A 12,474-nucleotide genomic window follows, 5' to 3' on the forward strand; every position below is an offset into this window, starting at 1 on the left:
TTGCTGTAAAACTGGAGGAGATTACAGAAGTAAGGAGGAATGGGGCCAAGGAGCAATTTGTAACGGAGGATGAGAATTTTAAAATTGAGGCCTTGCTTAACTAGGAGCCAATGTAGGTCAGGGCACACAGGAAAGACAGGTGAACAGGACTAGAGTATTATTAAACCATTTACTGAGATGGAGAAATTTGACATTTTTAAAATGTGCCCATGTGAATATAACTCCAGAAAAATTATCTGACTAATTTAAAAAATAAATTAAATACTAAAAAACAAAATCAGCAGATATTTGCATTAAGACGAAAGTATGCAATGAATGGTAAGACTCAAATTGGAAACCAATCCTTTGAATGAAAGAAAAAAAAACTTTGTTCTCATGTACTTGCCTTTTGTTTAGTGATCAGCATGGACAAAATGATTACAGGCAGAACAATGGTTGCAAATTTATTAGATATTTATCTTTCAGTAATCATTTTCAACAAATGAGCTCAAGCATTTGTTCAGTTACAGTAACGATCCATTTTTCAGGGATTGAGTTGAAATAGTCGGTCAACAGTCTGATAAATTTAATAGTTCTGGTGAATGGCATTGTAATGCTGGACTGTTTAACAGGAGCACCATTCCAAGCGATAGAAAGCATCATGCAATAGGAAATTCTATTTATTCTTCCGAGCTTTTCTCATAATTGTGTTTGATGTGTTTCCAGAGTTTCTGCAAATAGAGAAAAATTTCACCAAATCAGTTTCTCACCTCACTTATCACCAAAGTAAAACATTCATTTTGACCATCAGCTTTGTAACAGAAATCATGAACTAGGTGCAACAATTACACAAATAAAATTACTGTAGATTTAAACTTTATTTTTCTATTCAAATTCAGAGATCGAGAAAAGTTGTGTAGGCAGTGCAGTCATTTATAGCTCCTCCCTTCTCTCGGAGGTATCTTTACCCATCAAATATGTATGCAGAACTTGCCAAACCAACAAGCAATGCCACAGATCGGAGTTGTGCTGTAACGGCGCCGAGGACCAGGGTTCTATCCCAGCCCTGGGTCACTCTGTGTGGAGTTTGCACATTCTCTGTGACTGCGTGGGTCACACCCCCACAAACCCAAAGATGTGCTGGGCAAGTAGACAGGCCATGCTAAATGGCCATGCTAAATTGCCCCTTCATTGGAAAAAGAAAGAATTGGGTACTCTAAATTTCAAAAAAGAGAAGTTGTGCTGTAGCAATATATGCCCCAGGCTTTAACATTTTTCACAGCTGGGATCCAGTCACCTTCACTTTTAGAGAAGCAAGGCATTGCACCAGTCAATTATGTCAATATAAGGCTTCTTGGAATAAACAATTCAAATAGGTCAGAAATTTGAGGCAAATGTATCTTTTCCATACTCAATTTTATGTAGTAGCTTACATCCATTTCAAAAGCACTTCATATGAAACTATCCTTCAATGTAATTTATTGTATGTGTAAGAAAACACGTTGACCACTTTGCATAAAGCAAGATCCCATAACAATAAATGAGCAACCAGCTAATAGACTTTATGGTCAGGATATTCTTCCTCTGGAGATAGCCAAACCAGAACAGGCCTATTGAACCCATTGAGCCTATTGTTTTAACCCACTTCAGCAGCTCAATGAACAGGACATTGCTTCAGTGCAGCACTGGAGTGTCAGCATATCTCAGTCACAAATCAGGACTTGGGGCTTAAATGAACATGTTCTGCTTCTGAACATTGCTGAAATGGAAAAGCACAAGAAAAATAAACCATTTTTTGACAAAGAGTCATCCAGACTCCAAACATTAGCTCCCTTTTCTCTCCACAGATGCTGTCAGACCTACTGAGTTTGTCCAGTATTTTCTGTTTTGGTTCAGATACCAGCATCCGCAGCAATTTTGCTTTTAAAAATAAACCATTGATGACAGCAGGAGCAGTTAACAAGGATCAAAAAAAATAGGCAATCTACCATAAAGTTAGAGCAAGTGTTAAAATCAGTAGGTAAAGATATGAAGCAAAGGACAAAAATAACCAAGAAATTTGAAGTCATGAAGGTTAAAAGAGCAAAATGAAACATCCACCATCGCCAAAGAAATTCAGTGTAGTAAGAGAAAGAAAAACAGAATGCCTAACTAAGCCTGGTTTAATCAAATAAATTTGTCAAGTTGAAAATAAATGGACCCCTAAATCCCCAGACCATTGTGAGAACACCATCACAAGAACCACAGCAGTTCAAAGACTGACCACCTTCTCTGGGCAATTAAATAAATGCAAGAAATCCAGCCTTGACTGTGTTATTCATATTTTAAGAACAAATAAAACAATGGAGATTTGGGTGGGGTGGGGGTGGCAACTTAAAGGCTGCTGATCTATACAGCACAAAAGAAGAAAAAAAAGAGCACCTTTAATGGCAATGTTCAGATCTAAATAAAACTAGCTTATTTTAAAAGACAGAACTGAACCTAGTTAAACATATCCTACAGGAAACAATCTAGCTTGTCAGGCCACTGCCATCAACCGATGAGGGTTCTATTACATTATTGCGCAAGAATTTAAAATACAAATCCCAATTTCACCTGACATAGTATTTCGCGGGTGGGATAACAGTTGAGGAGAGGTGGGTAAGCTCACATGACATGGCACTGGCTGCAAAGTTCCCTCCACTCTGAACAGCTCAAGTCATTGAGCCGCAAGCAGAATGCTGGGGATCTAAAATAAAGAGAGAAATTGCTGGAAACATTCAGCCGGTTTGGCAGCGAGGGAGACAAAGAGTTAGTGTTACCGGCCGGTGACCTTTCATTAGAACAGTCCCGAGTGCGGCTCAGCCGGAGGGAACGAGCTGAAGGTGAAGCCTCGCCCTCCAGCCGGTCACCTTCCCGTAAGCGCCCGCAATACAGACTCACCCCCTGATTCATGTGCTCGAACACAGCATCCCCGACCTGGTCGAACACCCTCTCGAAGAAGACGGCGCCCACTACAATGCTGAGCGCGAAAGTGGAGCTTCTCCTGAACATCAGGGTGTAAACCTGCCTCAGCAGCGCCATCTTGTCCCCGCCGGCCGCCGCGCTCACCTCCTCTTGTAGCCCTCCGCCGGTCCTCCTCAAACACCTCCGCCGCGAAATACCGCAGCCAAAGAAAATAACCTCCCGGGACCACTCCCAAACACACTGACTCGTATCACACCAAAGAAAAAATACACCTTCGATGGACAAAAACGAGCGAGTGTGGAGTTACTTTGGACCTATGTTCCGCGTATTAATAATGGAGTGTTATTTGTCACTCTTGAGGTAAAGGTGGTCCTTTGATCGGCAGATTCGCCGGTTGCTCGGGGTGAGTGTGACCGGGAGCGGCAGATTCGCCGGTTGCTCGGGGTGAGTGTGACCGGGAGCGGCAGATTCGCCGATTGCTCGGGGTGAGCGTGACCGGGAGCGGCAGATTCGCTGGTGGACCGGGCCTGGGGTCACGATGGGCAAAACCTATTTCTGTGATTATTGCGGTAGATCGTTTCAAGACAATCTCCACAACCGAAAGAAGCATTTGCAAGGAGTTCAACATCAGAGGGCGAAGAAATTCTGGTTCGACTGTTTCCGAGGTAAATGGGGAAAGTCAGTTGGTTCTCCGGGGGCCCTATTTATAGGAAGTTCTGGAATAACTTGTATGATAATGAAAATCGCTTATTGGCACAAGTAGGCTTCAATGAAGTTACTGGGAAAAGCCCCTAGTCGCCACATTCTGGCGCCGGTTCGGGGAGGCTGGTATGGGAATGATACCAGCTGGTACGGCTGGTATGATTAACACCGGTGACAATTCAAGAGAAAATGCAATTAAATGCCGTTCATTTAAAGTCCCGCGCATTGCTGGGTAGCCTCCTAAAGTTTACCTGGAGTTTTATGTTACCTGGAGTTTTAGGTAGGTCCTGTAACCGCAGTAAAGCATTGGAGAGGGTTGGTGATTGCAGTTTTTTTCTGGAGATGGCTAGTGATTGCAGTTTTTCGATAATAATCTTTATTATTCTTAGATCATAGAATTTACAGTGCAGAAGGAGGCCATTCGGCCCATTGAGTCTGCACCGGCTCTTGGAAAGAGCACCCCACTTAAGCTCACACTTCCAATCTATCCCTGTAACCCCACCTTCCCTTGTCGGACATTAAGGGCAATTTAGCATGGCCAATCCACCTAACCTGTACATTTTTCGACTGGGAGGAAACCGGAGCACCCGGAAGAAACCCACGCAGACATGGGGAGAACGTGCAGACTCCACAGAGACAGTGACCCAAACCGGGAATTGAACCTGGGACCCTGGGGCCGGGTTTCTCTGAGACTGCGCCGGGTCGGAGAATCGGCGGTGGCGCCGGGAATTCCCCCCCGCTCCGACGCCGGGAATTCCCCCCCGCTCCGACGCCGGGAATTCCCCCCCGCTCCGACGCCGGGATGTCCCAGTGTCAGGCCATTCATTGTCAAATTGCTCCTTCCAAAGTGTATAATGTCTCACTTTTCAGAGTAAATTCCATCTGCCCATTTGACCATCCCGTCTAAATCTTCCTGTAACCCAAGACACTCCACCTTGCTGTTAACCAGCCGGGCAATCTTTGTGTCATCTGCAGATTTACTGATCCTACCCTCCCACATAGTCATCTATGACAAATCATAGGGGTCCCAGCATAGATCCCTGTGGTATGCCACTGAACACTGACTTCCAGTCACTAAAGCAGCCGTCTGTCATTACCTTCTGTCTCCTACAGCTAAACTAATTTTGAATCCACCTTCTAAAATTACCCTGTATCCTTGTGCATCCCTTCTTTACAAGTCTCCATGTGGGACCTTGTCAAAGGCTTTACTGAAATCCATATAAACTACATCAACTGCACTACTCTCATCTAGACACCAGGGGCATCATTCTCCGCCGGCGGGAGTCTCCGTTCTGCCGGCGCCCGGGGGTTTCCCGACGGCGTGGGGGTGCCCCACAATGGGAAACCCCATTGACCGGCCGGTGTTACGGACACTCCCGCCGGCCGGTCTGCGCAGAAATATGGCGGGGCGGGTAGGAGAATTTCGCCCCTGGTCACCTCAAAAACTTTAATCAAATTTGTTGGGCATGACCACCTTCTGAAAAAGCCATGCTGACTATCATTGATCGAACCTTGCCTCTCCAAGTGGAGAGAGATTCTCTCCTTCAGAATTTTCTCCAATAGTTTCCCTTCAGCTGACACGAGACTCACTGATCTGTAGTTGCCTGACTTATCTCTACACCCCTTCTTAAATAGTGGAACCACATTAGCTGTTCTCCAGTCCTCTGGCACCTCCCACTGGCCAGAAAGGAATTCAAAATTTGGGTCAGAGCCCCTGCAATCTTCTCCCTCACCTCCCACAGCAGCCTGGGACACAATTCACCCAGACCTGGCGATTTGTCTACTTTTCAGCCTGCCAACACCTCAAATACCTTGGATGTGATTTTATGGCCGCGCTGTGCCCGAAGACCAGCTCGCTGCGGCGTAGCATGGCCGAATGAAGCCGGGAAACCCGTTTCCGTGATTTACCTGGCTCGCTACGCCTCGCGAGATCCAATTCGATCTCATGAGACGTTGTGATGTACATCCCGCCCATTGTGGGTGCGTTCACCTTTTAGCAAATTTGCATATTAAGGTAAGGCAGCTAGTCTGGCTACAATGTGCAGATACCCGAGGCTCCCTCGCCTCGGTGACCTTGGGCAAGTGATGTTCAATACTGGTCTCCACAAACGGGGACCAGATGGAACGGCAATCGTGAGGGGTCTCCCAGGGCATCGGATGCCCCCAGGTGCATGCCCTTTGGGCAGAGTGGCACCCTGGCACTGCCAGCCTGGCACCCTGGCAGTACCATGCGGGTGCCAGCCTGCCACTTCCAAGATGCCATAGTGGCGATCCGGCTGGTGGAGCCCTGCACGGGTGTTGGAGGAGGGGGCGAGGCACTTTGCAATGTGCATTGGGGCTTTGGTGTGCGGGTGGTCGGGGTCACTTCAGGGGCTCGATCGATCTGGATACCACTTAAAAATGGCGCCTGATCTCTCGTAACACTGAGGAGTTCCAGCGAGCGGAGCTCCTCGTTGTACAAAACGGGGCTATGTGCGGCCTCGGCTGTGGCCCCCTATCTAATGCGAGTATAATTTTATAGCATTGTGCTTCTCAGCGTTGCAAGCGGCAGGAAGCATGCGGCTAAACTTGCTCACTATGAGCCTTTGTTCCCATTTAGTTACATCCCGCCCCTAGGCACTCCCTGTGTCAGTTTGTTCAAGAACCTCACAGTCTGTCTCCCTGAGTTCCATACCGGCATCCTCATTCTCTTTCGTGAAGTCAGATGTGACGTATTCGTTCAACACTAGTGTCCTCTGGCTCCACCCACAGATTGTCCCTTGACCCGAATGGGCCCTACTCTTTCCCTGGTTGACCTCTTCCCATTGATATACTTGCAGAATATCTTGGGATTTTCCCTACTTTTACCAGCCAGAGCTTTCTCATATCCTCTCTTTGCTATCCTAATTGCTTTCTTAAGTTGAATCCTACACTTTCTGTACTCCACTAATGCCTCTGCTGATTTGCTTCCCTTGTACTTGCTAGAAGCACTTCTTTTCCTTCTCATCGTATCCTGAAAATCTCTGGTCATCCATTGTTCACTGGGCTTGTTACTCTTTTCTATCACCATAGAGGGAACATGTTGGACCTGTACCTTCCCCATTTCCTTCTAGAACGCCATTCCCACTGCTCTCTTCTGTAGATTTCCCTATAAGTAACTCCTTCCCAGTCTATCTTGGCCAGATCCTGGCTTATTTTATTAAAATCCGCTCTCTCTCTCTCTCCTCCTCCTCCTTCCTCTTCCTCCTCCTCCTCTCTTCTTCTTCTCCTCTTCTTCTCCTCCTCCTCCTCCTCCTCCTCCTCCTCCCCCCCCCCCCCCCCCCCCAAAACCAAAACCATTTTTTGCAACTTGTCTAATTGTTCATAACAAGCTTAAATTGTACCATGTTGTGATCAATAACATTAAAATGCTCTCCCATCAACACCTCAACCACCTGTCTGGCTTCATTCCCCAGAATTAGGTCCAGCTCTGCTCCATCCCTCTACACATTGTTCTAAAAAGGTCTCCTACATACATTTTAAGAACTCCACTCCATTTAAGCCCTTAGCACTAGACTATCCTAATTAATGTTGGGAAATCCAACATAGTTTGCATTGAACTGATTCCGTAACCTTGAACCACTTGAGAAAAGAGTGTTTTGGGGGCTATTTTTAACGTTATGCATTATTTTTGCATTTTGATGGTTGGTATGCAAGTTCTGGGTGGGGCAGTTTTTGAGATCCTACAAGCCCTCAGTTAGGTAGGAGAACATCAGACTCCCAAAAATGTTGTTACTCCATAACCCCTATTCAGAGTGCTTGCAGAATCATACAAACTGCAGCAGAGAAGTAGACTATTTGGCTCTTTATGTTGGCATTTCAACTGGAATTATATTTCCTTAGTCTGCTTTTATATTTCTTTTCAAGTATTCACGCAGTACCCTTCTAATTTCTTCTCTTTTGTTCTTCTGCTGATGATCTTTCGAAACTCAGTAAGTTTAAACTTCAGTTAGGTATTTTCCTGCATTCAATTTGAATCTCAAACTTTTTATTATTTTGAAAATTTCTTATTGATTACACTTTAACCTCCATTCCGTGTAAAGGCCTCAAAACTTTGAGCTTTTCATCATAATTATAACCTCTCTCTCTTGGTAGAATTGTAATGATCATTTGCTGCCCTTTCCCTGCTGCCCTTTCCCTGTTTCTAATATTCTTCTAAATGGGCACCCTCCACTTACATGCAAATTTCTGATCATAGCTATGGTTTCTCTTAACAAGTAACTAATCAATTAAATTATCTAAACATTATCTGCCTTTTACTGTTTATGATCTCTGTCTCTGATTTACCTGTGTCTTTTGAAGTATAGTATGATTTCATCCTATTATGATCAGCAGTTTTCCTACACTGAAGCAAGGCTAATGACATTACAATCACTTGGGTTATCCTTGATTTCTGTTTTTTATAAATGGTTGTAACACTTTCACACTCGCCTGTCCTTAGCACAGTTCCTGTTTTCGATTGTGTGGAGATCAAGCAAGAGCACCATTGGGTTGTGCTATACGTCCTTCACAGTTTTAAAAAACACTTTTTTATGTGTATGGTTGTGCACTTGGATAAGATACCAATGGGTGATCATTGCTGGTAGAATTGTACCCCCATGGTGTTTCTGGGAAGAAAGAAAATCCAATTTAAAGTGGAAGAAGTAATACCTACAAGACTACTTTCAGTTGATGTAAAATCTGATTTTATTAACTTCGTATTTTCTTATGCCAATTTAGCAACCTCCTTTCCTCCTGCAGGTATTCATTCTTCCCTGTAGCATAATCGCCGAAATACTGATTGCCCTCTGGCACCTTTACTGAAAAAAATACAACTTGAAGTGTCAGTAGACTGTTTGGCCATGATAATAGGGAGACATAGCTGCCAAGGTTACTCCTACCCATACTGATGCGGGTTCAGTAGAGGTCACATGATAATGATGTGTGGGAACACTGGCTGATTTTCCCCTCCCCTACCGAGCGCTCCCCAACTGTCATGAAGACTAAGCTTAGTAAGCTGAAATGTGCCTTTGTTAATTTGAAAATGTTGTGATACTAAATGGTCTTTAAAAAAAAAAAGTACTATGTGCTGTGATTTTGGATTTCAGATAATGCCACAATCTTGGCAGAAGAACTTGCCAAAAAGCCTTGCAGAAAGTTTCTACAATCGGGTAAGTGCAGAAATGTCAAAAAGATAAAGCATAGGGACTGAATAGTGCAGTTTGTTAAGCGCATTCTCTTATCTCTGGAACTTGCGTCTAAACCTTACTTGGGGTAATAAAGTTGATGTTCTTTACTTCCCAGTGGTGTGGGTACAAAAACACAAAAGTGCCATTACGTTGGCAATAAGTAGAATAAAGCATCCTTATTCCCAAGGCCACTCCTGTCATTAGAGATGAGAATGTGAATGTTGCCTGCTGTAATATTCCCAGCTGAACTATGGGATAAAAGCAACAGTAAATCTTTTTCTCTTGTACGTTTCTGAAGCAGTACCAGTTGTCCTTTCGTACTATACCCAAGTGACCATTATTTGTATGACTCTTAAAATCCATGTCAGCAGTTATTTTGACCATAGGAAGCTTCATATCTGTAGCTGATTCTGTCCACATCCAACATCGACTCCGTAAAAATTCAACAGGAACTCCTGAATAGCAAAAGTAAGAGCTTGACTAGTATTCCACTTCCCAGAGCAAGTGGCATTGATGTCAGTTTTGCTTCCTGCACTGCTGTCTGGTCTAAATTCTTCCAATTTGGTATAATCTTGGAATTGAACCCAGATTGTAGGGCTCAGCTGCTCTCTGGAGAAACCTACTAGGGCGTCAGGCAATCTTCTCGCAAGATGAGCACAGATTTAATACTATTAAAACTTCTTTGATTTGACTCTGGGAGGGCATTTACAGGTGCAACTTTAAATGAAATAACTTTAAACAAATTAGACTTTCCCATTAAAACCAACACAAAGGCTATGGTTAGGTTCTGGTGGACTTTTCCCTTCAGGAAAAAAAATATTATATACCCTGTAGATTAAAATAAGTTACATTGCTAAATTCCTATATTGGTAAATAAAATAACTAGATGAAATAAATAAAAAAATATAAAAGAAATACGGTAACTTTCTGTTGCCTCCCGTTTGTAACTGATCCTGCTTCCCAAACTTCCCACTCTCCCCACATCCTGCTCTCTGACCCTTGTGGTGGCTGCAGACCCATCCTCCCGCTGACCCTCTCATTGCTGACCCATGGATTCACTGGCTGTCCTCCTGAATCCTCCATCCCACTGATCCTTTCTCTTTCTGAACCTCCAACTCCCCAATTCCTCCCGTTCAGCACTTCCCTTGCATGGATCAAGTCAATGCATCTCCAGAGCCCTTGCTCACAGCAAGATTCACCTGAGGAAGGAGCAGTGCTCCGAAAGCTAGTGTTTGAAACAAACGTGTTGGACTTTAACCTGGTGTTGTAAGACTTCTTACTGTGCTCACAGCAATTGTTCAAGAAAGGGAAATGGTGAGCAGAAGAGTTGGGGAGCGAGAGGTTCGGCAAGAAGGTGGCAGGAAGCAGGAGAGGCTGAAAGCCGGAGCATCGACAGCGCGAGAGGTCAGGGAGTGGGGAAGTGGCGCAATTGGGTCATGTGGCCTTATGTCAGACCAGTAATAAACAACTTGATTCTAGGGAAGGAGACAATTACCCGATCCCCATCCATATATCCTTTGGGCAGCCAACAGGAGATATGAGATTAAAAATAGAAAACGCTAGACAATCCCAGCAGGTCTGACAGCATCTGTGGAGAGAGAACAGAGCTAATGTTGAGTCTGGATGACTGTCAAAGCTAGAGAGAACTGGAAATAGGATGAGATTACACTGTTGAGGGCAGGGTGAGTGGAGCAGTGGGTCTGGATAGAAGGCCAACGATAGGTGGAGATTGACAAAGATGCTGTGGACAAAAAGAAAGGTAAATGGTGGTGATAGTGACGAAGAAAGGTAACTGATAGTAGCACATTAAGAGATGCGAAGTGGGGAGTATTCCATCACAGTCCTGACTTGCGGCATGTTAGTTGTGGACAGGCTTTGGGGAGTCAGGAGGTGAGTTGCAACCTGCAGGATTCCTAGTCTCTGATCTGCTCTTGTAGCCACAGTATTTATATACTGAGGTAAACAGTGTGTCAAAGGACAACTTGGAATAGGAAGCAGATGGCTTTAGTGGTGTGGGGAAGGGGAGACAATGGTGAGGGAAAAACCGATCGATCGATGGAAGAAATGAAATAAATTGATGGACATAAAAATTGGGTGAAAGTGGTGGTGAGTGAGTTCACAATTGTTGAACTGAATGTTAAATCTGGAAGGCTGTAATGTGTCTGTTCCCCCAGTTTGCGTTGGGCTTCACTGGAGCATTGTAGCAGGCCAAGGACAGACATGTGTGATACTGTCAAAGTAGGATATCAGGATTTTCCAAGGGCAGGTGCAGACTCGATGGGCCAAATGGCCTCCTTCTGCACTGTAAATTCCATGCTACGATACCCAAAATGATTAATCTATCTAGAGCTTCCCTTTCCAATGTGACTCGGATTGCAAACTGTGTTTAAGTTTCTGTGCATTGGTGCCCTATTGTATCCTATTATTAATTTTGTAGTAGATCATTTTATTTTATCAATTTTTCTCCATCCTTTGTTATTAGTATGATTTTTAATGACTTTTTTTCTACAGGTCAGTGTGATTTTGGTGCAAATTGCAAATTCTCCCATATGACTGATGAGGATGTTCAGCAGCTGAGACAAACTGTGGAAGGTACAAGCAAGTGAATCTATTGTGTAACATGTGAATTAAAGGAGGCGGTTTGTGAAAACAATATATGCTGGCAAATCTTCAATCACTGGGTATAATCCAGTCATAGTTGATTCAATTATACTTAACAGCTGAATCTCTTTCAAAAACAGTTCTGTCTCATACGTCAAATTTCCTTTTCTCTGCTCCCAAATAACAATCTAAGTCCCTGTACACAAAATTGCTGTGTGCAGCCCTCCTTCCATTATGTTGGTTCTCTGGATCCTTGCTGCTTTATGTGCCTCTGGGTATCCACTTACAGCCTGCCCAACTGTGGGATTTTGTCAAAAGTTGGGATTCCGTGCTGTTTTTTTTGTCATCTTTACTTGCAAAGGAAACAGAGGGATTATTATTAGGTGTGGGGCTGTCTCACCTTCCATACAACATGTAAAATAATATATTGAAATAGAGCTATTTAATGAAACCTCTGCCCCCCCCCCCCCCCACCCCCGGCCACAATACATCTCCAGTTTCTGCTGTTTCTGGCACATCCCAGTCAGAGATCAGTAATAGTGTTAAAATTAGCCTCCATGTTCTTGAATCGGGGAGAGAAACTGAAGATTCTTGATCAAAGTGCTCGCATATAGCTGTTGAATGCAAACAAGATTCAGTTCAAATGGTTGTATGTAAATATTACCATCCGGGCTCATATAAAAAATGCCCATGCACTATTTAGCTAACTGTTGATGGACAGTCGACCTGAGTACCCCCTGTTCATCCTTGTCAATTCCACAGCCAGCTACACTGACTTGAATAATGCATCTTTCTTATCTGACTGGGAAACTCTTTATCGTGCTGTGAAGCCGAAGCAAAAATTGACTGTCACAGGTGCCTGTGAAATCTGTTCTTTATTCTCATAGCAGCTAGATTAGCTGCGACTACAACTGATATATCAACTGGTTTGCCAGCCAGAGTTGCCCAATGCTATACTTGAAAACTTGCCTGGCTTTGTCTGGAGCACTAAAAAGTCATTCTGTCTCTGGTTGATGTAAAGATGGTAGAACAAATATTTATCTTGACTCCTGTTCAAGAG

General features: G+C 44.0%; 2 protein-coding genes across 2 annotated transcripts in view; one reads left to right on the forward strand and one right to left on the reverse strand.

Annotated features, from left to right (window-relative positions):
- Positions 1-430: 430 nt before the first annotated feature.
- On the reverse strand, positions 431-3,099 carry uqcr10 (ubiquinol-cytochrome c reductase, complex III subunit X). The gene is made up of 2 exons (XM_072496071.1): positions 2,902-3,099; positions 431-710 (listed from the first exon to the last, which is right to left on the reverse strand). Exons 1-2 carry the CDS (start codon positions 3,040-3,042, stop codon positions 660-662), a joined length of 192 nt encoding a protein of 63 aa, XP_072352172.1. The 5' UTR covers positions 3,043-3,099; the 3' UTR covers positions 431-659.
- Positions 3,100-3,418: 319 nt separating this feature from the next.
- Positions 3,419-12,474, forward strand: part of zmat5 (zinc finger, matrin-type 5) — a 33,217-nt gene continuing 24,161 nt past the window's right edge. Inside the window, exons 1-3 of the mRNA XM_072496056.1 lie at positions 3,419-3,590; positions 8,733-8,795; positions 11,325-11,405. Of these exons, the coding sequence (XP_072352157.1) occupies positions 3,464-3,590; positions 8,733-8,795; positions 11,325-11,405 (271 nt within the window). The 5' untranslated portion in view covers positions 3,419-3,463. The remainder of the gene's footprint in view (positions 3,591-8,732; positions 8,796-11,324; positions 11,406-12,474) is intronic.

The sequence above is a fragment of the Scyliorhinus torazame genome, chromosome 1 (genome assembly GCF_047496885.1).
Source record: "Scyliorhinus torazame isolate Kashiwa2021f chromosome 1, sScyTor2.1, whole genome shotgun sequence".
NCBI lineage: Eukaryota > Metazoa > Chordata > Chondrichthyes > Carcharhiniformes > Scyliorhinidae > Scyliorhinus > Scyliorhinus torazame.

Excerpts from the sequence above, each read along its gene's own strand:
- uqcr10 (XM_072496071.1), bottom strand. The coding sequence starts at position 3,042 with ATGGCGCTGCTGAGGCAGGTTTACACCCTGATGTTCAGGAGAAGCTCC. Across the intron at positions 711-2,901 it reads TCGAGCACATGAATCAGGGG|AAACTCTGGAAACACATCAA; the intron begins GTGAGTCTGTAT and ends CTCTATTTGCAG.